The sequence below is a fragment of the Capra hircus genome, chromosome 7, assembly GCF_001704415.2.
Source record: "Capra hircus breed San Clemente chromosome 7, ASM170441v1, whole genome shotgun sequence".
Classification (NCBI taxonomy): domain Eukaryota; kingdom Metazoa; phylum Chordata; class Mammalia; order Artiodactyla; family Bovidae; genus Capra; species Capra hircus.
The window spans coordinates 29,976,839-30,004,056 of record NC_030814.1 but is presented as its reverse complement, the minus strand read 5'-3'; the positions used below and the strand labels follow the sequence as shown (position 1 = coordinate 30,004,056).

The window sequence follows — 27,218 nt, the reverse complement described above, 5'->3', positions numbered from 1 at the left end:
ATTATTTTCCCTAGTCTGTAATACTCTGCACCCACATAGATGTCTTTTCTTCCCTCATTTAAATTTATAGGAAATTGGTGGTGAAAATAGTAAAGCTCAAAGAAACCCAAATATACATCACATGATTGACGTTTACTTCTCCAGATTAGTTAGCTTTTGTTTTCAGACATTAGAGGCAGCTGCTCGCGTGGCCACTGTCAGAAAAGCAGAACTAAAGCAGCTCAGAGGCAAAGACAGAGCCGTTGGGAATGGCCAGTCAGCTGGAGGGCTTAAGGCTTGGCAGTGGGTTAGGAGCATTTCTGTTGCTGCCAGGAGGCGGGTCGGGTGGTTGCAAAACTAGTCTGAAGCAAAAAAAAAAAAAGTGAGGTTTTCCGGGATAACAGCCGCGCCGGGGGCGGGGGGAGCAGGCCGGGTTGGCTGCCCAGCCGGCGGGTGTGTCCAGTACAGGCCGGAGGACGCAGGAGGCTGGGGGTGGGGGGCGGGAGGAGCCGCGTCTAGGTCAGCGAAGGACGAAAGAAGCCGGACAATGACGCCGGTCGCCACCGGATCCCGGCTCGAAGGCCTCTAGTGAGAAACCGGCTCCCCACCTACGGCCGATTATCCCGGCATTCGCGAGACCCCAGGGCCTCCTCAGGCATTTCCGGTAAGAAGCCCGGGGCCCGGGGCTTAGACCCCTGCATCGCAGCGCGCAGGCGCCTTGCGATACTGGAGGCCGCGGACGCCGAAGGAGGGGGCGTGCGAGTCAGAGGAAAGCCTCTTCTGCGCCTGCGCTTCCTGTTTTACCCGGGTCGCGGAGGATAGGGGTTGGAAACAAACCTTGAGCCGACGTCTAGTACTCCCTGGACTCCCGGCCGCGGTCGCCCTCCACTCCTCCGCGCGGCGTCTCCGTAGGTCATCCGAGAGCTCCGCAGGGGTGTGGGGAGGTAAGAGTTCCCTCTTACAGGCGTCTTGGCTTCTCCTCACTCCTGTTGCCCTCACGGAGGGGGCGGGGTGGCCGCTGGTCGCGCTGCGCTGGGCGCTGGGTCTGGCCCTCCTGCGCCTCCAGGGTCCGAGCCTTGGGGCCCCAGGAGCCATTCCTTTTCCGAGTCCCCTGAAACTGGCTAGGAATTCAGCACCCTCAAACCCAGCGGCCCCCTCGGTAAAGCCTGGAGGGCCGGACCAGGCTAGGGTGGCAATCACGGCGACTGTTTGCCGGGTCCCACCCACCTGGGCCGCCCGGAGTGCTCGGCGCTGCCCCGGGGAGCGACCCCCTGGGGCCGCGGCGGGTGGAGGGAGAAGCGCCCCCCGTACCCCCGGGCCGCTTGTCCGGCCGGGGTTGGGGTGCAGCGCCTCCCGGAGGGGCTGCCGCTCCCCGGAAGAGAGTGGCAGCCTCTACGCCGAAAGGACTTGGCCCCCGCAGACCGATCTGTCATCACCGCCCGAGCTCTAGCAAAGCCCGTTCCCGCACCCAGGCATTCTTTTTCTCGTCGTTTTAGACCCGAAGGACGCGGCAGTTTTCCTTCCGTCTACGTTTTCTTTTGTATCTTTAAAAATTATAAAAGGTAATCTAACTTTTAAACTGTTAACTTCATTTGTACTACTGTGATTGCCTATTATTATATTCCAGACTGAGGGTGTTCTTGCACCCTCTAGCCCCCACATTTGATAACTATTTTTTTCTTTGACAAAATAGGCAGCTTGTTGATCGAATTAGGTTCCTTAATTTATTGTTTTGAGCTTGTCTTTTGAATTGGCAGAAGTTCAGTGGTTTGATCTAGTAGAACTGATTTTTCACCTTATTTTTTTCCTTTTTTTCTCCCCCGGATATTAAACTGCATGTTTGGTGTAAATTTTTTTAAATAGTAAAATAAAGGAAAAGGGAGAATAATCAACTATGATTCCACAGTTAAGGGTAATCAACAATAGTTAATTTTTTACCTGAGTCTTCCCCATGGCATTTTCTTAATGAAGATATTTTATATACAGTTGGATTACCCACTTTTCTTGCTTAAAATTATATTTTGAGCATTTCCCCATATTTAAAACAAACTTCATAAATATAACTTTATGATTTTGATTGCACTACTGATAACATGAACCAACTATCTTTTGAAATAGTTATATTACAGGTGAAACTAAATTCCCTGTTAACTATCATCCCGTATGCTAGATGATATGAAAGTATCACAGTTTATTTAATCCAGTGGGTCTCAGGTTCCCTTTCTACACTTAAAAATTATCGAGGAGTAATAGAGTTTTGTTTTTCTAATGAAGTATATATACTACTTTAGAAATTGAAACTGAAAATTAAAATTTTTAATTTATTCATTTAAAATTAACCATAAACCAGTTAAATATATATTAAAAATAATGTTTAAAATAGCTAAAGTATTTTTTTTAATGTATTAGTTTTTTTTTCATTTTACATTTTTTATAGATCACTTTAACATCTGGTGTTATAGGAGACAGGTAGAATCTCATTTGGTGTGCTGCCTTATTTAAGCTGAAGCATGTTAAGAAAATCCACCCTTGCACAGATGAGTATTTGGACAGGAAGGCCCTCATCCCCCCAAAAGATTTGGGGTTTTTAGGGGCCCTCAGACCACAGTTTGAAAAAGCTGATTTAATCGTTCTCATATTGATGAGCTGTTAGGTTCTTTGCAGTTTTCACTATTACAGACACTGCAGCATTGAAAGTTCTTTGTAATGTATTTTTTTTTTTTTTTGTAATGTATTCTTGAGCATAGTACTAGTGTTTCTCTAGAAGTAGAATTGCTAGGTCATAGAGTATGTACCTAAAAAATCTTGACAAACATCACTTTTGATGTCTACATAATTTTTTGTGTTCTAATGTTGGTGTCTAGATTGTTTTAATTAATGATCTGGCGAAATAGTTTTAGTTGTTTTGAATTATTTTCTTGAATTTATGAAATGAGAATTATTAGATCAAATCTTAGGAATCTTTCTTAGGTCTTTTGGTATATATTGTCATATTGTTCCCCTGACTGAGTATACCAGTTTATTTCTTGTCATCAGGGTCTGTGATGCTCTTGTTATCAGACCCTTACCAACCATGTGTGCTTCTATTATTAGAAAGATTGTATTCGGATTTAGTAGGCAACTAAACGTATGTATTTTAATTTGTGTTACTTTGATAATGCAGACTGTACACTGAATTTTTTTCAGAATTTTACTAGTTTGTTCATATTTTTTGCCTGTTTATGGTCCAGTGTCCCAAGTGTTTTTCTAAAAGATTGTAATATCTTTTTATATTATAAGGATACATGTTATCATTTTTTGAAGGAAAGGAACAAAATTAACTTTTTTCCTATTTATAGTAGTATATTTTTGTTAAAAAATACTATAATGACATATAATATAGATATGAAAAGCTTACATAATCTCAGACACCATTATTAATAGTTTGGTCTTTGCTCCTCTGTATTTTTTTTCATTGTGCCTTTGCTAATACTATTATTATTTTTTTTTACAACTTATTTGTAAAAATGAGTTTGTACTATGCATGAGGTTTTATGATTTGATTTTTTCTTTTTTTGTCTTTTAACATTATATATTGGATAGTTTTCTATAGAAGTACATAGAACTCTGGGCAGAGTTCTTTCAGAGTGGCTTTAGGAACACCAGTTGTGACCTTTAGTTATCTGATGTCAGGCTCCTGTCCTCTTCTGTATTCTCTTCCTAGGTGATTTCATCTGTTAACAGCTATGTGCTGCCAATTTCCAAATCTATATCTCAGACCTCCCTCCTGCATTCCAGATCCTTATATTCAACTACCCATTGGACATCTCCCCCAGGACATTCTCAAGGTACTTCAAACAGCAGTCCAAACGTAAACTTGTTTTCCCTCAGTCCCACTCCTCTTTGTATTGCCCGTTATGGTCAGTGGTACTGTCGGCCACCTAGCTGGTCTTACGGCTCAGAGGTTAAAGTGTCTGCCTGCAATGCGGCAGACCTGGGCTCGATCCCTGGGTCTGAAAGATCCCCTGGAGAAGGCAATGGCAACCCATTCCAGTATTCTTGCCTGGAGAATCCCATGGATGGGGGAGCCTGATGGGCTACAGTCCATGGGGTCGCAAAGAGTTGGACACGACTGAGCGATTTCACTTCACTTCACTGCCAGCCACCTACTCACTTGTGATGGCAACCTAGCTAATCCTACCTTTCTCCCTTGTTTTCACTCTCCAAAAGTCACCATTCTTTAGCCACTTTTATATGTTTCCTTTCTGTCTAATCTGTCTCAGTTCAGGCTCTCATCATCTCTCACTTGAACCATTTTAGGAGCCTCCTTACTGTTGTTTTTTTGTTCTCTGACAAATCTTCCACGGTGTTGCAAATTTGGTTTCACTCATGAAGAGATTTTTTAAAATCATTTTTGTAAAACTAAATAGTGTAAGTACTTGTTTGTAAAACTATGTGTACTTAAATAACCAAGTGAGTAAAGGTACTAGTTACAACAGGTTATTATGCACATGTAAATAAAATTCCTTAGAATAGGCAGTATATCTTGTATTTGTTTTGTGTCTTCTCTACAAGGTAGATTATTGGCACAATAAATAAATCTTGATTGAAATGGGAAGTATGTGCAGTTTAATAACATTTCATGTCAAAAGATTTCAGTATCACACTTCCTTTGTGGCTCAAATGGCAAAGAATCTGCCTGCAGTGCAGGAGACCAGGGTTCGATCCCTGGGTCGGGAAGATCTCCTGGAGAAGGAAATTACAACCCACTCTGGTATTTTGTCTGGAGAATTCTACAGACCGAGGAGCCTGGTCAGATACAGTCCATGGAGTGGCAAAGAGTTGGACGTGATTGAGCAACTAAGCACACACCCATCATACCTTTTATAAATTATTAGATTATGATTTAATTATCCTACTCTTTTTGTATCTTTTAGGTGCTTTAAAGAACATGGTGCTTAGAAGTACAATGTTATTTAGATAGAAATACTTTGTAAGTAGAAACGCTTTATTGAGTATTACTTAATAAATTCTATATTCTTTAAGAAAAATTATCTGGCTTTTTCTAATGAGAGTTGTTTCTTTCAGTTCTGCACTTTATTTTTTTAAATACATTTTGTATTCAAAGTTCCTTTATTTTTGCTGTGTTTATTTTTAATGTAATATTTATCAAAAGGATACCTGTACATAATTTAAAAAGTCAAGTAATGCTACAAGACTTATAATGAAAAACAGCCCTCTGCCCTCATCCTCTCCCATAAATCCCACTCTGCAGAAAGCAAAAGCAGAAGCAACTTTTCTAAGTGTTCCTCATCAGAATCACAAACAGAAAATAATTTGACTAACTGTTTTCTCAGTTCTGCCAAGGGTGATTTATAACTACAGTTGACCCTTGAACAACTCAAGTTTGAACTGCAGGTCCACTTATTCGTGGACCTTTTTTTTTTTCAGTAGTAAATAAATACTATGGTACTACATGATCCTACTTGGTTGAATACATGGATACAGGAATTTCAGACACTGAGGAACTGTGGATATGGAGGGCCAACTGTAAGTTACACACAACTTCATGGAGAGTCAGCTCCTGTAGCCCACTGTTAAAGGGTCAACTGCAGTAACACTAGATGCATAGGAGAGGTGTTAATTCAGTACATAAAGTGGATACCTCAGGGCATTAAGGATTAATTATCTCACAGAACCTTTATCGAGAAATGTAGCCCCACAGTCAGCCATTATTCAATTCTTTTTTCACCTCTAGGTTTTTAAATAACATGCTTTCTCATACAGCTCGCTCTCTCCCCTACTTCATCCTGCTGCTGCTGCTGCTAAGTCGCTTCAGTCGTGTCCCACAAAGTAGACAAACAAGTTTTAGATACTATTTACCAACTTCCTATTACAGAAGATGGGAGTTTAGTTTTGTTATACCAACCTCCACATTTAAACACCGCACTTCTCTCCTTTATGTTCGTATATTATATGTTAATTTTTAGGGGCTTCCCAGGTGGCTCAGTGGTAAAGAATCTGCCTGGCAGTGCAGGAGACAAGGAGCTGCAGGTTCCATCCCCAGATTGGGATGATCCCTTGGAGGAGGGCATGGCAACCCACTCTAGTATTCTTGCCTGAAAAATCCCATGGACAGAGGAGCCTAGTGGGCTGTAATCCAAAGGGTCCCAAAGAGTTGGACACGACTGAGCACATCATTTAGCCATGTGAATATTTTGTACAGCTGAGCTAGGTAGTATATTACAATGATATGTTCTTATATAATTTTGTGTTTTTCCTATAGTTAAAATTATCTTGGTTTTTTAATATATCTTTTTTTATCTTTAACATGTTAACAAACTTTCAGACAAGACGTAATCTTTTGGTAGATTCACACGTATCAGATACTCTGTTTACTTTATAGCGTCTCCTCTGTCACCCTGCCTCCATCTTGATGGGTAGCTCTCTAGACCTGTTGCACAGCTGTCTTCCTGAAGTGTCCTTTGATGGTCATCTGTGAATTTCTTTTGTCTCTCCCCTGTGGTGGATAGCTTGTTTCGAGGATGTCAGGTCTTTCTTCCCTGGTGTCTATTACCTTCATGTTGGCAAAGTACATTTTCTAGTAGTTCCTGAAAATGACCGAGTGGGAGGCACATTTTGACATACCTCCTTCATTGTTTGTGTGCAACGTATGTGCACGTGCATTTCCTTACTTTCTGGCATTATAAGATACTCCATGCTCTTCTTGTATATTTCCTGTCCCAGTCTTAGCATCAGCCATTTCTGCAGGAACCTTGGTTCCTTTTGTTGAAGAAACACACTGGCACTAGTGTGTTTGTTGCCACTAGGATTGTCTTGCTTTTAGGCCCTTTTAGCTGATGGAGCAAGAGATAAATGGGTTTACTATAATAACTATAAATATTACAAGTAAAAAATTATTACAAATGTGTAACCACCTGTGTCCATATTAAGGTGAACATGAGTTTATTCTGATGTCTCCACCTCAAATTTGTTACCATATGGATCGTATTCTAGCTTCTTCCCCTTAACTTATCTATAACCTTTAAGAAGAGATGGCAAGAATACACAGAAGAACTGTACAAAAAGGATCTTCACGACCCAGATAATCACAATGGTGTGATCACTCATCTAGAGCCAGACATCCTGGAATGTGAAGTCAAGTGGGCCTTAGAAAGCATCACTATGAACAAAGCTAGTGGAGGTGATGGAATTCCAGTAGAGCTATTTCAAATCCTGAAAGATGATGCTGTGAAAGTGCTGCACTCAATATGCCAGCAAGTTTGGAAAACTCAGCAGTGGCCACAGAACTGGAAAAGGTCAGTTTTCATTCCAATCCCAAAGAAAGGCAATGCCAAAGAATGCTCAAACTACTGCACAATTGCACTCATCTCACATGCTAGTAAAGTAATGCTCGAAATTCTCCAAGCCAGGCTTCAGCAATACGTGAACCGAGAACTTCCTGATATTCAAGCTGGTTTTAGAAAAGGCAGAGGAACCAGAGATCAAATTGCCAACATCCGCTGAATCATGGAAAAAGCAAGAGATTTCCAGAAAAACATCTATTTCTGGTTTATTGACTATGCCAAAGCCTTTGACTGTGTGGATCACAATCAACTGTGGAAAATTCTTCAAGAGATGGGAATACCAGACCACCTAACCTGCCTCTTGAGAAATCTGTATGCAGGTCAGGAAGCAACAGTTAGAACTGAACATGGAACAACAGACTGGTTCCAAATAGGAAAAGGAGTATGTCAAGGCTGTATATTGTCACCCTGCTTATTTAACTTATATGCAGAGTACATCATGAGAAATGCTGGACTGGAAGAAACAGACGCTGGAATCAAGATTGCTGGGAGAAATATCAATAACCTCAGATATGCAGATGACACCACTCTTATGGCAGAAAGTCAAGAGGATCTAAAATGCCTCTTGATGAAAGTGAAAGAGAAGAGTGAAAAAGTTGGCTTAAAGCTCAACATTCAGAAAACGAAGATCATGGCATCTGGTCCCATCACTTCATGGGAAATAGATGGGAAAACAGTAGAAACAGTGTCAGACTTAATTTTTCTGGGCTCCAAAATCACTGCAGATGGTGACTGCAGTCATGAAATTAAAAGACGCTTACTCTTTGGAAGAAAAGTTATGACTAACCTAGATAGCATATTCAAAAGCAGAGGCATTACTTCGCCGACTAAGGTCCATCTAGTCAAGGCTATGTTTTTTCCTGTAGTCATGTATGGATGTGAGAGTTGGACTGTGAAGAAGGCTGAGCACTGAAGGATTGATGCTTTTGAACTGTGGTGTTGGAGAAGACTCTTGAGAGTCCCTTGGACTGCAAGGAGATCCAACCAGTTCATTCTGAAGGAGATCAACCCTGGGATTTCTTTGGAAGGAATGATGCTAAAGCTGAAACTCCAGTACTTTGGCCACCTCATGCGAAGAGTTGACTCAGTGGAAAAGACTTTGATGCTGGGAGGGACTGGGGGCAGGAGGAGAAGGGGACGACTGAGGATGAGATGGCTGGATGGCATCACTGACTCGATGAACGCGAGTCTGAGTGAACTCCGGGAGTTGGTGATGGACAGGGAGGCCTGGCGTGCTGCGATTCATGGGGTTGCAAAGAGTCGGACACGACTGAATGACTGAACTGAACTGAACTGAACTTCTAACGGTGGGAGACCTTGCTCCCACCATCAGCCATCCATTTATTTAATTTCATTTCTAGCATATGTGTATGTTGGTTTCAGAATTAACCCATACCCCCATGAGAAACAGTTTTATCAACTAGAGCAGCGGTTCCCAACCTCTGGGTGGTTTGCCCCAGGGACCAGTTTTATGGAAGACAAGTCTTCCATGGACCGGGATGGGGAGGGTGCTTTCAGGATGATTCTAGTGCATTACATTTATTCTGTACTTTATTATTATTATATCACCTCTACCACAGAGGCATTAGATCCCCGAGGTTGGAAATCCCTGAACTAGAGTATAATGCTTGTGTTGCTTTTAGACTCCACTCATTTCCGAAGGTAGAACTTTTATTTTTCCATCCTTTTCAGCATGTTTGTTTTATATATTCATAATGCATTTACACTTTTTTTTTCCAAATTCTGTGTTCCATCTGAGTTCTCCAGCCTTCTAAATATTTTTTAAATTTGCATACATTGAGATTGTTTCTTTGTATTATAAAGTTGTATGGGTATTAACAAACACTTAATGTTTTGTATTCACTATAATAGTATTATACAGAATAATTTCACCACTCTAAAAAATCCACTTTGCTTTACCTGTTCAGTCCTCCCCTAGTCCAAAGCACTGGTTCTCACTGATGTATTTACTGTCTCTCTAGTTTTACCCTTTCCAGAATATCATAAAATTAGAAACCTATAGTAGTACATAGAGTTTTTTAGACTGGCTGCTTTTACTTAGCAATACCCATTTAAAATTCATCCTTTTTTTTTGTGGCTTGATTGTATATTTCTTCATATCACTGAATAATATTCCATTGCATGGATGTACCAAGGTTTATTTATCCACTCATTGAAGGACATCTTGGATGCTTCCATGTTTTGGCAGTTATGAATAACATTGCTATAAACTTTCACATCTAAGTGCTTGTGTGGACATAAATCTTTAAATCGGTTGGATAAATAGTATTACCGTTGCTGGATCATATGGTAAGACAATATTTAGTTTTATAAGAGACCATCTAGGTGTCTTCCAAAGTGACTGTACATGTTACATTCCTAAGTGAAAGTTCTTGCTGCTTGGCATCCTTGGGGCGTTTGGTATTGTCAGGGTTTTTTTTTTTTAATTTCAGCCATTGTGATAGATACAAAATGATATCTTATTATTTTAATGTGTAGTTCTTTAAAGATAAATGATGTTCAGCGTTTTATCATATCCTTGTTTGCAGTTTTTATATCTTTTTTTAAATTAAAAAATAGTTATATTTATTTCCTTTTTGGCTGTGCCGGGTCCATTGCTGGGCAGGCTTTTCTCTAGTTACCATGAGCGGGGCTCTTTTTTGTGGTGCGTGGGCTCCTCATTGTAGTGGGTTCTCTGGTTTCAAAGTACGGGCCCAGGGCACGTGGGCTTCAATGGTGCGGTGTGTGGGCTCAGTATTTGTGGTTCCTGGGCTCTAGAACATACCCTCAACGGTTGTGGCGCAAACTTCGTCGCTCCATGACATGTGGATCTTCCCAGACCAGGGGTCCATCGTGCGTCTCCTGCACTAGCAGGTGGATTCTTTACCACTGAGCCTCCAGGGAAGGCTTTTAACTTTTATTTTATATTGGAGTACAATTATTAACACAGTTGATAATTGTGTTTGTTTTGGGTGTACAGCAGAGTGATTCAGTTATACATATACATGTATCCATTCTTTTTAAAAATCTTTTCCCATTTAGGTTATTACAGAGAATTGAGCAGAGTTCCCTGTGCTATATGTTGTTCAGTCACTCAGTCATGTCTGACTCTTTGTGACCCCATGGACTGCAGCATGCCAGGCCTCCTTGTCTTTCACCATCTCCCGGAGCTTGCTCATACTCATGTCCATTGAGTTAGTGATGCCATCCACCCCATGTTATCCTCTGTTGCCTCCTTCTCCTCTTGCCCTCAATCTTTCCCAGTAACAGGGTCTTTTCCAATGAGTTGGCTCTTTGCATCAGGTGGCCGAAGCGTTGGAGCTTCAGCATCATTCCTTCCAATGAATATTCAGGATTGATTTCCTTTCTTATTTGGAGATATATCTGTTCAGAACTCTTGCCCATTTTTAAATTGGATTGTTTATTATCTATTGGGTAAGCGAGAAAGCTCATTCTAGGGAAAAACCCGAATGAACTTTTTGGCCAACCCAATAGTTATTGAATTTTAAGAGTTTTTGGAGGATTTTAGACACAAGTCCTTTATCAGTTATGTGTTTTGCAACTGTTGTCACCCACTCTATGGCTGGTCTTCTCATTTTCTTAACAGTGTCCTTTTCAGAGCAGATATTTTTAACTTTAATAAGGTCCAATTACCAGTTTTTCTTTCATGTCTCATGTCATTGGTCATCACCAAACCCAGGGTTTGGGAAGTTTTCAGCTATTATGTCTTCAAATATGTTCTCTGCTCCATTCTCTCCTCCTCTCCTAAAACTCCTATAATGTAAAGTTAGTACATTTAATGTCGTCTCAGAGGTCTCATAAGTTGTCTTTTTATTTTTTTTCCTTAATCCCCCTCCCCCGTTCAGCTAAAGTGATTTCTACTACTCTGTCTTCCAGTTCACGGATCTGTTCTTCAGTATCATCCTACTGCTGATTCCTTCCAGTGTATTTTTTTCTTTCAGTTATTGTATTCTTCAACTCTGTTTGGTTCTTTATATTTTCTAATTCTTTGCTAGAAACTAATTTCTCACTGTTCATCTGTTCTTTTACCAAGTGCTTGGAGCATTTTCATGATCATTACCATGAACTCTTTATCAAGTGGGTTGCTTATCTCCGCTTGGTTCTTCTTCTGGGGTTTTTATTCCTTCATTTGGGACATACTCCTCTGTTGTCTAATTCTGTGTTTTTGGTAGGTTGGTTACACTTCCTGATCTTGGACTAGTGAAACCTGATGTAGAAGATGTCCTGTGGTGTCCTGCACCCACTCCCCTCTCATCCCCAGACTTATGTGCTCTAGAGAGGTACTCTAGGTGGATTGCAGGGGCCCTTCCTTTGTGGTGGGATGGTTGCTGTGGGCACCCTGGTAGGTGTGGCTGACCTCTTCTTTGGTTTGGTTGCCAAGCTCTAAGTAGTGTGAAGGCTGCCAGCTGCTGGTGGGAGGGGCAGGTCCTGGCATGGCTGGCTGTATGGCCTGGGGTGTTCCAATCATGATGCTGGGCTACTCGTGGACAGGGCTGGGTTATGAGCTGATTGGCCCAGAACTAGTACTGGCCCATTAGTGTGCGAAGCTGGGTCCTGAGGCTGGTGTTGGCCTGCTGGTAGGTGGGGCTGTTTCCTGACATGGGTGGCTTTGAGGTCTGGGATGTCCTGGAGCTGATGCTGGCCTGCTGTTGCTTGGGTCCAGATCTTGTGGCTAGTAAGCCAGAAAGATGCTTATCATCACAAGTGTCCACGTGGTAGAATGAGCTCCTCAAAATCACCGGTGCCAGCATCTGTGTCCCCAGGGTAAGTCCCAGTTGCCTCCTGAAATCAGCAGTGAGTCTGACACAACCTCCTTTCAAATTACTGCTTCTGCCCTGGATCTCAGAGCATGTGTGATTTTGTGTGAACTCGTAAGTTTCTTATTTCTCGCAGCCCTCTGGCTCTCCTGAGTGTAAGCCTAAAGCCTAATGTTTTAGAGGGCTTGTCCTCTGTTGCAGGACCTCCAGGCTCGGAAACTTGCTGTGAGGCTCAGGCTTTTCATTCCTTGGGCAGAACCTCTGCAATCGTTTATGTTGTTTATGGTTCATCCACCCAGGGGTATGTGTCTTGACTATACCATGTCTCCACCTTTCCTGCCCATCTTGTTGTGGGTCCTTCTTTACATTAAGTTATAGAAGATTTTTTCTGCAAGTTCTCATCAGTGGTTGCTCTTTAAATAGTAATCTTGGGACTTTCTTGGTGGTCCAGTGGCTAAGACCCTGCATTTCCAAAGCAGGGAGCCTGGGTTTGATCCTTGGTCAGGGAGCTAGATCCCACATGCTGCAACCAAGTTTGCCCACAACAACTAAAAGATCCTGCATGCCGCAAGAGATCGAGGATAACCACATGGCACAGCTGAGACCTGGCACAGCCACAATAAATAAATAAATATTTTAAAAATAAATAGAAATTTTGATGTGTCCATGGAAGGAGCTATAGGTATTTTGTAGATATTCTTTACCAAATTGAAGAAGTTCCCCTCTAATCATAATTTGCTGAGAGTTTTTATCATGAGTGTTGGGTTTTGTCAAATGGTTTTTCTTTTGCATCAGTCAGTATGATTGTTTGATAACTCTTCTTTAGTCTGTTGATGTGGTACGTTACATTGATTAATCTTCAGATGTTGAGCTCACCTTGTATACCTGGATAAATCCCATTTGGTGGTTGTGTATAATTCAGTTTATGCACTATTGGGTTCAGTTTGGTAATACCTTGTTGTAGATTTTTACTTCTATATTCATAAGCTACATTGGTCTGCAGTTTCCTTTCCTGTAATGTCTTTATGGTTTGGTGTTACAAGTTATGCTGGTCTTATAGAATGATTCAGGAAGTGTTCCCTCTGCTTCAGTTTTCTGGAGGAAACTTTGGAGAATTGGTATCATTTCTTCATGAAATGTTTGGTAAAATTCACAAGTGAAGCTATCTAGACTTGGTGACTTATTTTGTGGAAGATTATTAATTATTAATTCAGTTTCATTAATATATGTAGGACTTTAGGTTATCTGTTTCTCCTTGTATGAATTTTGGTAGTTTGTGTTTTTTAAGAAATTGGTCCATTTCATTGAAATGATCAAGTTTGGGGGTATAGAGTTGTTCATAATATTCCTCTATTTTTAAGTGTCATGATATCAGTAGTTATGACCCCTCTTTTATTTCTGATGTTGGTAATTTGTATCTCTCTCTTTTTAAAATTAGCCTAGTTTATCAACTTTACTTTTGTAAAGAGTTTTTGTTTTCAGTGATTTTCTTCATTTCTCTATTGTTTTCCTGTTTTTAACTTATTGATTTCTGCTCTAATGTATTTAATTTATCTTTTCTGCTGCCTACTGTGGCCTTAAATTGCTCTTTTTCTGATTTTCCAAGATGGAAGCTTAGCATATGGATTTTTAGATCATTCTCCTTTTTTAATATATATACTAAAACTATTAAAAACCCCTCTAAGCACTGCTTTTACTACAGCCTGTAATCCTCACTTGAATTTTTAGATTTCTGCTATCAATTTCCATGATTACTATTTTCTTCATATATTCCTTATGTATGGCTTCCTATTGCTGCTTCATAGTTGCATTGCCTTTTTTCTGAAAATGTAAGTTTCTTTGATGTTTTCTTCTTCCTATATTATCTCTTCCTCCAAGTTCCTTTTATTTCTTTTGGTGTCTGTGTGTTTTCATGTACTTTTGTATATGTATGGTATAACCACAATTTAAAAATGGTAATAGAAGTAATACACTTAAATGAATTAGGATGCCATACCATTGTTACTGAGAATTGTTCTGAAGTTTACCTTGTGCTAGCATAATTAATTGTTCCTTTGAAGATGATCCTTTCTTTCTGTCTCTTCTGTCTTCGGAATTCAAAGTTTCACTATAGAGTAACTGTGGATTCCTCTTTGCAGTCTGTTGAACCATGTGAGGGTTAGGGATGCTGACCTTCTCTGCTGTTAAAAATTCTTCCATAACCTACAGTCAGTCCTCCGTACCCATGGTTCTTCCATATCCATGATTCCACCAACCCTGATTGTGCAGTGTTGCAATATTTACTATTGAAAAAAAATCTGCATGTAAGTGAACTGTGCAGTTCAGACCCATGTGGTTCAAGGATCAACTGTATTTATGTTGCTTGGTAATGGGTTCCCTGCATCTGTTGTGTCTTTAATCAGTTCTGGAACTCCTGGCATTATCTTTACAAGCATACTTGTTCCATGCTCTCTAGTCTCCTTGTAGGGCGCCATTCTCATTCTGTCATCCATGTTTCTTAACTTCTTTTTCATATTTTCTTCTTCCCTATTTCTCTGGGCTTCGTTTGAGGTTATTTCTTCAGATAGGTCTTCAGCTCTTTGATTCTGTATTAAGCTCTGTCTAACCTTTTTAATTCCGTCTTTATGATTTTTTTTGAGCCTCGTGTCCCCAGTTTGTGGTGACTATCATCAGTGGCTCTAGTAAAGCGCTCTCATTGTTGATTGTCTTTTATCTTTCACTTCCCTCTCCTTTTCCTTACTCCAGGCCACCATTCACATGTGTTTAATAATATATATCTTTCTGTTTGTGTATTATTGCAAAATTTGTATTGTGTTTTACAAAAGTAACAGTTTGTAACAGGCTGAAAGCTTAAAAACTCATTCACTATCAACTATTTGAGGAACATTGCTGGAAGTGTTCCTCCTTCTGCACTTAGTCTTAATTGCTTTCTTAAGATGTCGTTTAACTTGTCCCTCTATGCTTGAATTTCCTGTAAACATGCAGTTAGTGCTAAAAGCTTGATTAGATTTGGAGTCAGTTACTGTTTTTGTTTTTGAAGGCAGGAATATTTTGTATGTGATTCTGTGTCTTCCACATGAAGCATATAATGTTTGGTTTTTTCACATTTATTGATGGTGAAACAGCTCAACTGGAATTCCATCACCTCTACTAGCTTTGTTCGTAGTGATGCTTACTAAGGCCCACTTGACTTCACATTCCAAGATGTCTGGCTCTAGATTAGTGATCACATCATCATGATTATCTGGGTCGTGAAGATCTTTTTTGTACCGTTCTTCCGTGTATTCTTTGCCACCTCTTCTTAATATCTTCTGCTTCTGTTAGGTCCATACCATTTCTGTCCTTTATCGAGCCCATCTTTGCATGAAATGTTCCCTTGATATCTCTAATTTTCTTGAAGAGATCTCTAGTCTTTCCCATTCTGTTGTTTTCCTCTATTTCTTTGCATTGATTGCTGAAGAAGGCTTTCTTATCTCTTCTTGCTGTTCTTTGGAACTCTGCATTCAGATGCTTACATCTTTCCTTTTCTCCTTTGCTTTTCGCCTCTCTTTTCACAGCTGTTTGTAAGGCCTCCCCAGACAGCCATTTTGCTTTTTTGCATTTCTTTTCCATGGGGATGGTCTTGATCCCTGTCTCCAGTACAGTGTCACGAACCTCATTCCATAGTTCATCAGGCACTCTATCTATCAGATCTAGGCCCTTAAATCTATTTCTCACTTCCACTGTATAATCATAAGGGATTCGATTTAGGTCATACCTGAATGGTCTAGCGGTTTTCCCTACTTTCTTCAATTTGAGTCTGAATTTGGTAATAAGGAGTTCATGATCTGAGCCACAGTCAGCTCCTGGTCTTGTTTTTGCAGACTGTGTAGAGCTTCTCCATCTTTGGCTGCAAAGAATATAATCAATCTGATTTTGGTGTTGACCATCTGGTGATGTCCATGTGTAGAGTCTTCTCTTGTGTTGTTAGAAGAGGGTGTTTGCTATGACCAGTGCATTATCTTGGCAAAACTCTATTAGTCTTTACCCTGCTTCATTCTGTATTCCAAAGCCAAATTCGCCTGTTACTCCAGGTGTTTCTTGACTTCCTACTTTTGCATTCCAGTCCCCTATAATGAAAAGGACATCTTTTTTGGGTGTTAGTTCTAAAAGGTTTTGTACTTAATATGCCAGCAAATTTGGAAAACTCAGCAGTGGCCACAGGACTGGAAAAGGTCACTTTTCATTCCAATTCCAAAGAAAGGCAATGCGAAAGAATGCTCAAACTACCGCACAATTGCACTCATCTCACATGCTAGTAAAATAATGCTCAAAATTCTCCAAGCCAGGCTTCAGCAATACATGAACCGTGAACTCCCTGATGTTCTAGCTGGTTTTAGAAAAGGCAGAGGAACCAGAGATCAAATTGCCAACATCCGCTGGATCATGGAAAAAGCAAGAGATTTCCAGAAAAACATCTATTTCTGGTTTATTGACTATGCCAAAGCCTTTGACTGTGTGGATCACAATCAACTGTGGAAAATTCTTCAAGAGATGGGAATACCAAACCACCTAACCTGCCTGTTGAGAAATCTGTATGCAGGTCAGGAAGCAACAGTTAGAACTGGACATGGAACAACAGACTGGTTCCAAATAGGAAAAGGAGTATGTCAAGGCTGTCTATTGTCTCCCTGCTTATTTAACTTATATGCAGAGTACATCATGAGAAACGCTGGACTGGAAGAAACAGAAGCTGGAATCAAGATTGCCAGGAGAAATACCAATAACCTCAGATATGCAGATGACACCACCCTTATGGCAGAAAGTGAAGAGGAACTAAAAAGCCTCTTTGTGAAAGTGAAAGAGGAGAGTGAAAAAGTTGGCTTAAAGCTCAACATTCAGAAAACGAAGATCATGGCATCTGGTCCCATCACTTCATGGGAAATAGATGGGGAAACAGTAGAAACAGTGTCAGACTTAATTTTTTTGGGCTCCAAAATCACTGCAGATGGTGACTGCAGTCATGAAATTAAAAGACGCTTACTCCTTGGAAGAAAAGTTATGACCAACCTAGATAGCATATTGAAAACAGAGACATTACTTTGCTGACTAAGGTCCATCTAGTCAAGGCTATGGTTTCTCCTGTGGTCATGTATGGATGTGAGAGTTGGACTGTGAAGAAGGCTGAGCACCGAAGAATTGATGCTTTTGAACTGTGGTGTTGGAGAAGACTCTTGAGAGTCCCTTGGACTGCAAGGAGATCCAACCAGTCCATTCTGAAGGAGATCAACCCTGGGATTTCTTTGGAAGGAATGATGCTAAAGCTGAAACTCCAGTACTTTGGCCACCTCATGGGAAGAGTTGACTCATTGGAAAAGACCCTGATGCCGGGAGGGATTGGGGACAGGAGGAGAAGGGGACGACCGAGGATGAGATGGCTGGATGGCATCACTGACTCGATGGACGTGAGTCTGAGTGAACTCTGGGAGATGGTGATGGACAGGGAGGCCTGGCGTGCTGCGATTCATGGGGTCGCAAAGAGTTGGACACGACTGAGCAACTGAACTGAACTGATGGTGAAATTGCTGGATTCATATATATTGGCCTGATCCCACATTATAAAGTTTCCCAGCAGCCTTTCATCCAACAATTTTAACATCCATTGATAGCCATTGCCTAGTACATTTATTGCATTAGGGACTATGAAGAGATGATTTTTAAAATGTTAATATCCTTCTGCATTTATCAACTGGAATTCTTATCTAAAGAACTCTTCCTTAGCACCTATTTTGTTATCCTAAAGTACATTTGTAAATAAAGTGCAAAATAAATTCTTAGTTCTTTTCTCTTAATATATCAATTTTCAGAGTAATGAGTTACTGCCCTAGCATCCCTCTAGTGAATGGTGGTTTTTGTTTCTGTTTTTAGTATCATTATGATCTCTTGGTGTGTGTGTGTGTTTTAATCCATTTGATTTGTGGTCAGGCCTCATTTATTTGATGTTCACTTGTCCCATTGAAGCCAGTGGGATCACCTTCAACTTAGCCCCTGTGTTCTTTTATATTGTCTCATTAGTCATTGATAGATTCCTTCAATATCTCTCAGGCTTATTTGGTGGAGTTCCTGCCGCAAATCAAAGGTTCATCTGCTTTATTCATAAAGTTAATTTTAGCTTTCTTGTACCTCTCTTGTATGCTTATTTTCTGTTTCTTCAATTTCTGCTCTTAGCTTATTTGTTTTCATTCTTTCTTTCCTAGTTTAAGCATCTAAGTCTCTTCGTATCTGTTGAAGTGCCACTTTTACTGATTCTCACATGTTTTTACATGCAGTATATTTTATATTATTTGATACATGGTACTTATAGCTATTTTTAGTTTTCAACTATGAATGCTTTGACCCATGAGTTATCTGGATGAGTGTTTTAAATTTGACAGTAGTTTATGTGTACATGTTATCTTGTTAAGAGTTTGTTTTCATGTCATTTTTGTATGTTTAGAGGAATTTCCCGAAATATATCACAGATTCTTCAAAGCAATACTCTTAAGTTTTATTTGTGTCTATTCCCTGACTGTGTTTCTTGGCATGCAATACATGGAATTAAAAGAATATAATGAATTAAAGGAACTATCATACTTTGTATTTTTTAGCCACACAAGAATTAAATTCTGAATAAGTCTACAAGTAGAATGGACAGTTATTTTAAAGCAGCAGTCAGTGACTTGGACAGACTTCTCGATGATTTCGAACAGAATCCAGGTTTGTACTATTAATGTAATTTTAAAATGTCAGTAATTAGTACTCTTAGCAAAATATGGTTTCAATTTTGGTCACATGGTTATCTTCTGTAAAACATTCACATATCCCATTATAATGAATTAGTATATTCTTATACTGAATAGAACCAATAGCCAGACATAGAAATAAGAAAACTAGAAGTTTCTTTCCAGATATAAACTTAGGTAAAAGAAAGATCTTTAAAACCAGCATATGAACCAGCTAAAAGCAACTTGAGAGTTCTTCGTAAAGTTGGTATTTCATTACTATGAAAGAGAGTGTTTTCCCCATCTTAGGATGAAGACAAGGAAACTGGTGGGCAGCACAAATAAGTTAGATTGTTTTTCAGCTCTTCCTTAGTCTGGTTTTTATAGTGCAACAGAGTTATTTTAAGTAGAGTTTCTATCATATTATGACATCTACATAAATAAAGGTAAAAACCCCAAATAGTTTAGATCCAAATAAAAATAATTTCTGGAATTATTACCATTCTGCAAGAGAGTAATCTCTATCTCTGGTCTAAAAAAACAAGCTTAGAAGTTGTAGAAACCGTAACATCTTTGTAATAATTTTGATTTGGGTCTCATCACTAACATTGTATTCCTGTTTTAATTAGATGAACAAGATTATCTCCAAGATGCACCAAAGGCATATGATTCTAAGCACTGTTCAGTCTCTTCAGAGCTGACTGCCTCACAAGGAACTTCATTGCTACCAAAGGATCAACAGTGCATTAATTGTGTCTCATCAGAAACAGGTTATGAGACAAATCAGATTGCCCTGAGTGAAAAAATACTTGAGGGACTAACTTCTTTACAAAATGAAAAAAATGTAACAGGGCTTGATCTCCTTTCTTCTGTGGATGGCGGCACTTCAGATGAAATCCAGCCTCTGTATATGGGACGGTGTAGTAAACCTGTCTGTGATCTGATAAGTGACATGGGTAATTTAGTTCATGTAACTAATAGTGAAGAAGATATTAAAAAATTATTGCCAGATGACTCGAAGTCTAGTGCAGATTCCTTGACGGGACTGGATTTATCTTCAGTGTCGGAAACTTTCTGTGTGTCTTCAGCAGACCATGGTAGTAATGCAGTCAGAGAGGAACAGAGTGATGTCAGCTCTGAATTACAAAACAGAGGAATCAGTGGAACTACAGAATTTGGTGTAAAAGTAGATACAGCACTTTCAGATTCATGTACTTACAATGAAAAAGAAAATTTAGAGGATAAAAAGATCTCTAATCAGTCAGAACCAGTTGTTGATTTTAACATGCCATCTGCTTTGACTCAACAAAGTTCCACAGTGTTTGATGCCAAAGACCACCCACAGCACAAGAACCAGCCATGTGAATTGGTAAAAGCTGCTGGGTGTTTGGTAAAAGAGGAGGAAGAGGTGCCAGTTAAAGCTGCCACAGAATGTTTAAAAGAAGGAGCCAGCACAAGTGCTTTGTCTTGCAGTCTTCCAAAAAATGGAGGTTTATGCTTAAATGATTCAAACTTAAGAGATGAAAATTCCAAGTTACCTGACTTTTCCTTTGAGGAAGATAGGACTGCGGTATTTATAAAAGAATCTGCAAAAGAAGACTCAAGAATTTTAGATCTTAATGATAATGAAGATGTAATCCAAGATTCTGCTTCAGCTTTACATGTTTCAAGTGAAAATGCATATTCCTCATTGTCCTGTCTTCCAGTACCTGGGTCTTTGTGTGGATCTTTAATTGCTAGTAAAGGTCATGGTGATTTTTTACCCCAGAATGAAAATAAAGACAATGCACAGAATGCAGTGACTGTACATGAAGAAACACAGAAGGTTACTTCAGGTAGGGGATCTTTGAAGGAGACTGATCTTTTGAAACAGGATAAATGTAAAAACATACTTCATCAGCCATTAACTGAAAAGATGGGAGATAGAAAGGTAGATTCTAACCAGATGGTAATTAGAGTTGAATCTATGGATTACCCTGATAACAGCAGTTCTTATACAGCTGCAGAATCTCAAATAGAGCTTTCTGGTGCTAGTGCCCCAGAATCTCCTGATCATTGTGAAGGTCTCACTTTTTCAAGCAGTGATATTGATGGACAAGACTTAGATTACTTTAACATTGATGAAGGCATGAAAAGTGGCACACCAATTAGTGATGCTGAACTTGATGCCTTTCTCACTGAACAATATCTTCAGACGAGTAACATAAAATCATTTGAAGAAAATATAAGTGATGCAGAATCTCAAATGAATCCGGTAGATATGAAAGGCCTAGATGATGGAAATATTGATAATATATATTTTGATGCTGAAGCAGGAGCTACTGGGGAAAGTCCTGGTATTAATATGATTTGTGAAACAATTGATAAACAGAATACAGCTGAAAATGGTAGCCTTTCTTTAGGCGAAAAAAGTACAGTTACAGTTGAACAAGGTTTATCTAGCAGTAAGTCTGAGATTACAAATGAATTATCAGTCTCTGATAGTAACAGTCAATCTGTTCATGTTGGAGGGGCCAGGCCTAAGCAATTGCTTAGTGTTCCATCAAGAACAAGGAGTTCAAACGAACCAAATAAACTGGATGTTCCAAATATGCCTGAGAGTAAACCCAGGACAGCAAATACCATTGTTCCAGCCACTTGTACTACAGATTCTGTGACTGATCCTCAGGTTAGCTTCGATTCTAATTACATTGATATAGAAAGTAATTTTGAAGGTGGGTCCAGTTTTGTAACTGCAAATGAAGACTCTCTTCCTGCAAACACTTGCAAAGATGGCCTTGTTTTGGGCCAGAAACAACCTACTTGGGTTCCTGATTCAGAAGCTCCGAATTGTATGAACTGCAAAGTCAAATTTACTTTTACGAAACGGAGACATCATTGCCGAGCATGTGGAAAAGTAAGCTATTAAAATGTTTGTCTTTTATTCTTTTGAGGCATTTTAAGTGAAATATTATGTGACAGAATAACTGATTAATAGATGATTAAAAGATTCAGTTAATTTAAAATTGTTGTTTTTCATTTATGTGGAAATATATAAAGCCCTGCCATTTTTATAGATGAGGTTTGAATAAATTTCACACAGTCATGGGTATTACATACCGGGAAATGAGAAACACTAATTTTTGTGAAATCAAACAATATGTGTCATTTTCTCCCTGACATTGACACATCAGATGTACGGAATTCAGTTAAATTCCAGTTTATCCTTGAATACTTAATTTCAGGACTATTCTGCAAGCTAGTGTTACGCTTGATACCTGAGGTAAACACTGAGAAAAAAAGCAGATTGACTTGCACGAGGTTCAGAACACTGAAGATGACCTCATTTGTGTTCTGTCTTGTCTGTGAATTCTAAGCCTTGCCTATAGAAATGACGTTGCATTTTTTCCCCAGAATTTTCAGCTTTTCTTTAGTTGCAGCAAGTAGGGGCTACTCTTTAGTTACAGTGTGCAGGCTTCTCACTGCAGTAATTTCTCTTGCTGTGGCTCGTGGGCTCCAGGGTACTCAGGCTTCAGTAGTTGCAGCCCATGGGCTTAATAGTTGCGACTCACAGGCTCTAGAGCACAGGCTTAAGAGTTGTGGCACACGGGCTTAGTAGCTCTGCAGCATGTGGGGTCCTCCTGGATCAGGGTGGAACCTGTGTCTCCTGCATTGGCCCGCAGATTCTTTACCACTGAGCCACTGGTGTGTGTGTGTTAGTCGCTCAGTCGTGTCCAACTCTTTGCGACCCGACGGACTATAGCCCCCCAGGCTTCTCTGTCTGTGGAATTCTCCAGGCAAGAATACTGCAGTGGACTGCCATTCCCTTCTCCAAATGTAAACCAGCTGCTGCTAAGTCGCTTCAGTTGCATCCGACTCTGTGCGACCCCATAGACGGCAGCCCACCAGGCTCCTTTGTCCCTGGGATTCTCCAGGCAAGAACGCTGGAGTGGGTTGCCATTTCCTTCTCCACCAGGGAAGCCCTCTATTTTTGTTGTTTGTTACAGTTGATTTACAATATTATGAAAGTTTCAAGTATACAACATAGTGATTCCCAATTTTTAAAGATTATACTCCATTTGTAGTTATTATAAAATACTGGCTATATTCCCTGTGCTATACAGCATATCCTTGTAGTTTATTTTATACTTGTTAGTTTGTGCCTTTTAATCCTCTACCCCTGTCTTGCCCTTCCCCACTTTCCTCAGTGGTAGCCACTAGTTTGTTCTCTATAAATCTGAGTCTGTTTCTCTTTTGAATAACATTCTACTTTTAAAAGTTAAAGGAAAAAAAAAAGTTAAAGGAAGGAGACTTCCCTGACAATCCAGTGGTTAAGACTGTACTTCCACTGCATGGAGTTTGGGTTTGATCCCTGATTGGGATTCAAAGATCTCACATGCAATGCAGCACAGCCAAAAAGTTAAAAAAAAAGGGTCGGGGTTCGGGGGGAGTTGTAAAGGATGACAGAAAACTTTTAAAATTGTGAACTTATTAATTAAGAAAGTTTTTTTCCCTTCTAATTAGCATAATTGATTTAAAGGAATTCTCATCAGTAATTTTAAATTTTAGAAACCTCATTTAAGTAAAACAATAAAAATAAAAAGAATCATTTTAATAATTACCTATGATTACGATGATTAGAAAAATTGTCATGTAATCAAAAAACTGGTGTTTGCCTCAAGTAGGTATAACCATGCTTGAAACAAAATCAAATTTGCTATTTTATTCTCTTCAGGTATTTTGCGGTGTCTGTTGTAATAGGAAGTGTAAATTACAGTATCTAGAGAAGGAGGCAAGAGTATGTGTAGTCTGCTATGAGACTATTAGTAAAGGTGAGTATTAACCTGACATATCTTCTTCCAGTAATTGAATAAATCTTAAAAACAACTAGATTGTGACAAAGATAAACTTCTTTATTTTCTTAAGGCGAGGACCTAGTGTTGACTTATCTGACTTAGTTGGGACATCCCAAGGCTTGGTTTCTCTTCTTTTTGTTCCACTCTCACAATTCTTACTACCAGTCTGGAAAGGAAGCATTCAGTTTCTGGAATGGCAGTTCATTAACTTTTAACAGGTACCAAGTCCCTAAATGCTGCATTTCATCTGCTGTTTGTTTTTGTCACCATCATTGTCATCCTCATCATCTTAATCTAAGCATTTATAGAGTATCTAGCAGTAAATATTATCCAATCTTATATATCAATAGCATAAGGCAAGGTAACAGTTCCCACCTTATAGAAAATTACAACCTACAGTGGGAATGAAAGCTAAGGTAGTAATATTTATAATTTTTATATAAATTCATAGGACTGTTACACTATTTGTACAGTTTCATCTTTTACATATTTCTCAGTTTTATAATTTTGTTTGTACGTTTAGCCTGTTTACTGTTATCAGCAAAAATCTTGGTGGTCTTACTTTAGTTCTCACAGTTGTGTATGTGTCTATATATGTGTATGTTTGTTTTTTTCTTCAAATACACTTTTGTTCTTTTGAGTACTTCTTGGCATTTTTAAAGATTTGTTGACAGTTTAATTCCCAGCAAATATTACTTGGGACTTTTAAGACCAGACCTGTGCACTAGCTCAGGTACTGCTTCCTGTTAGCCAGGAGAATAAATACCTGATAATAATTTGTTTTTCTCTTTCGAATGAAGATAAATTTTTTCAGCAATTCTTCAAAAAGCTCTGATGTGAGTCTGTTAGCCTGAGGTAAGCTGCTTTACTCCCTGCTGTTGACCTCTGCTCTGGAAGATAATAGACTGTAAATCTTTTAATATTTCTATAATACCACCAGTCTTTATGAAGAATTTAAGTACTTATATCTTTTGCTTATGCCATTTCAGTAGCCTTTAAGACTACTGCTGGTAAAAAAAAAAAAGACTACTGCTGGTGCTATTAGCCAAGCAATCTGCTAGAATTAAGAAATCTTAGAGCAAGCTCCAACATGATTATCTCTCCCCGGTTAAAAATAAAGCAGCCATGAAGATTTGAAACATTCTTTGAGTTGACAAGTCTGATATTTAGGTGAACATTAGAACATACTCTGACTCTAAGGATCCAGGAGAGAAGATACAGTCATTAAAGAAACCAGCTAGGAAACTGAGATCAAGCATTGGTTTATTAAAGAAAATATTTTGAATGGATTTGTTTATTTAGATATCTGTTTTATTTATTCTGTTTTGATATAACATGTAATTTCATTTGTAGCTCTGTTTATCATTAATTTATACACCACAAGAAAACATAAATTACTTTAACAGCAACGTTAGGGTTGAAAATAGTAGACATGATCATTTGAAATAATGTTACTAATAGGAGATAAATGACTCAAGGACTCTTTTAAGACAAATTCCAGGAAGAAGAGAAGATAGTTTTGTTATAGACTAGATAATGAGGAAGTGCTAAAACTGTAAGTTTTAAAGACGCATGCATGTGAGTGCCATTACATAAACTTAGGGCAGGTTGGAAATTACTTTGAAACTCTGGTATTATGTTTGGATTTTTTTGGTTAGTGGAAGTCATTGCATGAGGGTGCTAATTCAGTGGTGCTTGAAGAGGTTATTGCAGCAGTGGCAGCATTTGTAGCAAATCAGTTTGGAGAAACGCTTACGGGAGAGCTGCCAGTGCTCTTCCATGTTGTTGGGATGAAAAATCATTCAGCAGTGTTCAGGCACTGTTCTGTGCTTTAGAGATCCAGGTGAAAACAAAACACATTTCTGTTCTTATGGAACTTTTTGATCTCATAGAGCTTATGAATGTGGGGAGTGATGGATAGGATAGCAAAGAGAATATCAGATGGTGATAATATTCTAAATAAAAATAAAAGAGTGTAAGAGGGATAGATGGTAACGGATTTAGGGGCAAGAGGTGGTTATTTTAAAAGGTGGTAAGAATAAGGGTTTATGATACTATGATATGTTAAGCAGAGACTTGAAGGAGATAAGAGAATAAAGCTATATGGAAAAATATGCCAGGCAGAGAGAACAGTAACAGCAAAGACCCTAACCTAGAAGAGTGCTTGCTTCACTGTTGAAGAACAAGGAGGCCTCAGTGGCTGTATCATGATGAGTAAGTAGGATATTAGTGAGAAATGACATCAGCTAACTAGGAAAGCAGAGGCAGGATTAATAGAAATGTAGACTAAGACAGGGTCTTGTGGGCCACTGTAACAACTTAAATTTTCATTTTAGTAGGGAAGCCATTAAAGGATTTTAAGCAGAAGAATAATGTGATACGATTTATGTCTTAAAAGAATCACTAGGAACTATACTGGAAGTTGACTCTAAGGGTACAAGGGCAAAAACAAATGGTCATATTAAGTAACAATGATTTTCTTCAGTAGATACCAAACATAAGCCAAAATTATATTAAATTAACTAATTGGTATCTTATACTGAAGTAGAATGCTGCCAACTAAAATAAGGAAGTAAGAATATTATCTTTCCCACGTGCCACTTACTGTTTAGCCATTTGATTTCTTTCTCCTTACAACTTGAAAAACAGAATATTTATCTTAACTTACTTTGAAGTTTAAAAACATCTGAGGTGAATTTTTTTCCCTTTATAGCTCAGGCATTTGAAAGGATGATGAGTCCAACTGGTTCTAATCTTAAATCTAATCATTCTGATGAGTGTGCCACCGTCCAGCCTCTTCAGGAGACTCAAACATCAAGTATACCTTCACCTACAACTTTACCAATCTCAGCACTTAAACAACCATGTGTTGAAGGTAACTAGAAGAAAATTCTGTGTCTAATATTAAAGATAAATTACTAGAATAGAAGTTTTCTAGTATTCAGAAATCTAGTGAGAATAGAGAACCTAGACTAGCTGCCAGAAGGAGCTTAATACAGGGAACTGGTTAGAAGGGTATGTATGTTTGAAGGGTAGAAGAACAAAAAGGGCATGCTCAAGTGATGCTCAAGGGTGGAAAAAAAGCTATGACAAACCTAGACAACGTATTAAAAAGCAGAGACGGTACTTTGCCAGCAAAGATCCATCTAGTCAAAGCTGTGGTTTTTCCAGTAGTCATGTATGGATGTGAGAGTTGGACTATAAAGAAAGCTGAGCACCAAAGAACTGATGCTTTTGAATTGTGGTGTTGAAGACTCTTGAAAGTCCCTTGGACTGCAAGCAGATCAAACCAGTCAATCCTAAAGGAAATCAGTCCTGAATATTCATTGGAAGGACTGATGCTGAAGCTGAAACTCCAATACTTTGTCCACCTGATGAGAAGAGCCAACTCATTGGAAAAGACCCTGATACTGGGAGGGATTGAAGGCGGGAGGAGAAAGGGACGACAGAAGATGAAATGGTTGGATGGCATCACCGACTCAATGGACATGAGTTTGGGCAAACTCATGGAGATGGTGAGGAACAGGGAGGCCTGGTGTG

General features: G+C 39.2%; 1 protein-coding gene across 4 annotated transcripts in view; it reads left to right on the top strand.

Annotated features, from left to right (window-relative positions):
• The window catches only part of ZFYVE16 (zinc finger FYVE-type containing 16), a 64,705-nt gene continuing 37,810 nt past the window's right edge, over window positions 324-27,218 (top strand). Inside the window, exons 1-6 of one of the 4 annotated variants that reach the window (XM_018050068.1) lie at window positions 324-643; window positions 3,683-3,806; window positions 18,730-18,838; window positions 19,473-21,739; window positions 23,558-23,654; window positions 26,392-26,553. In XM_018050068.1, coding sequence (XP_017905557.1) covers window positions 18,769-18,838; window positions 19,473-21,739; window positions 23,558-23,654; window positions 26,392-26,553 — 2,596 coding nt within the window. In that variant the 5' untranslated portion in view covers window positions 324-643; window positions 3,683-3,806; window positions 18,730-18,768. Of the gene's footprint in view, window positions 644-793; window positions 924-3,682; window positions 3,807-18,729; window positions 18,839-19,472; window positions 21,740-23,557; window positions 23,655-26,391; window positions 26,554-27,218 lie in introns of those variants that run through there. The other 3 variants (XM_018050067.1, XM_018050069.1, XM_018050066.1) reach the window with 3 other exon arrangements.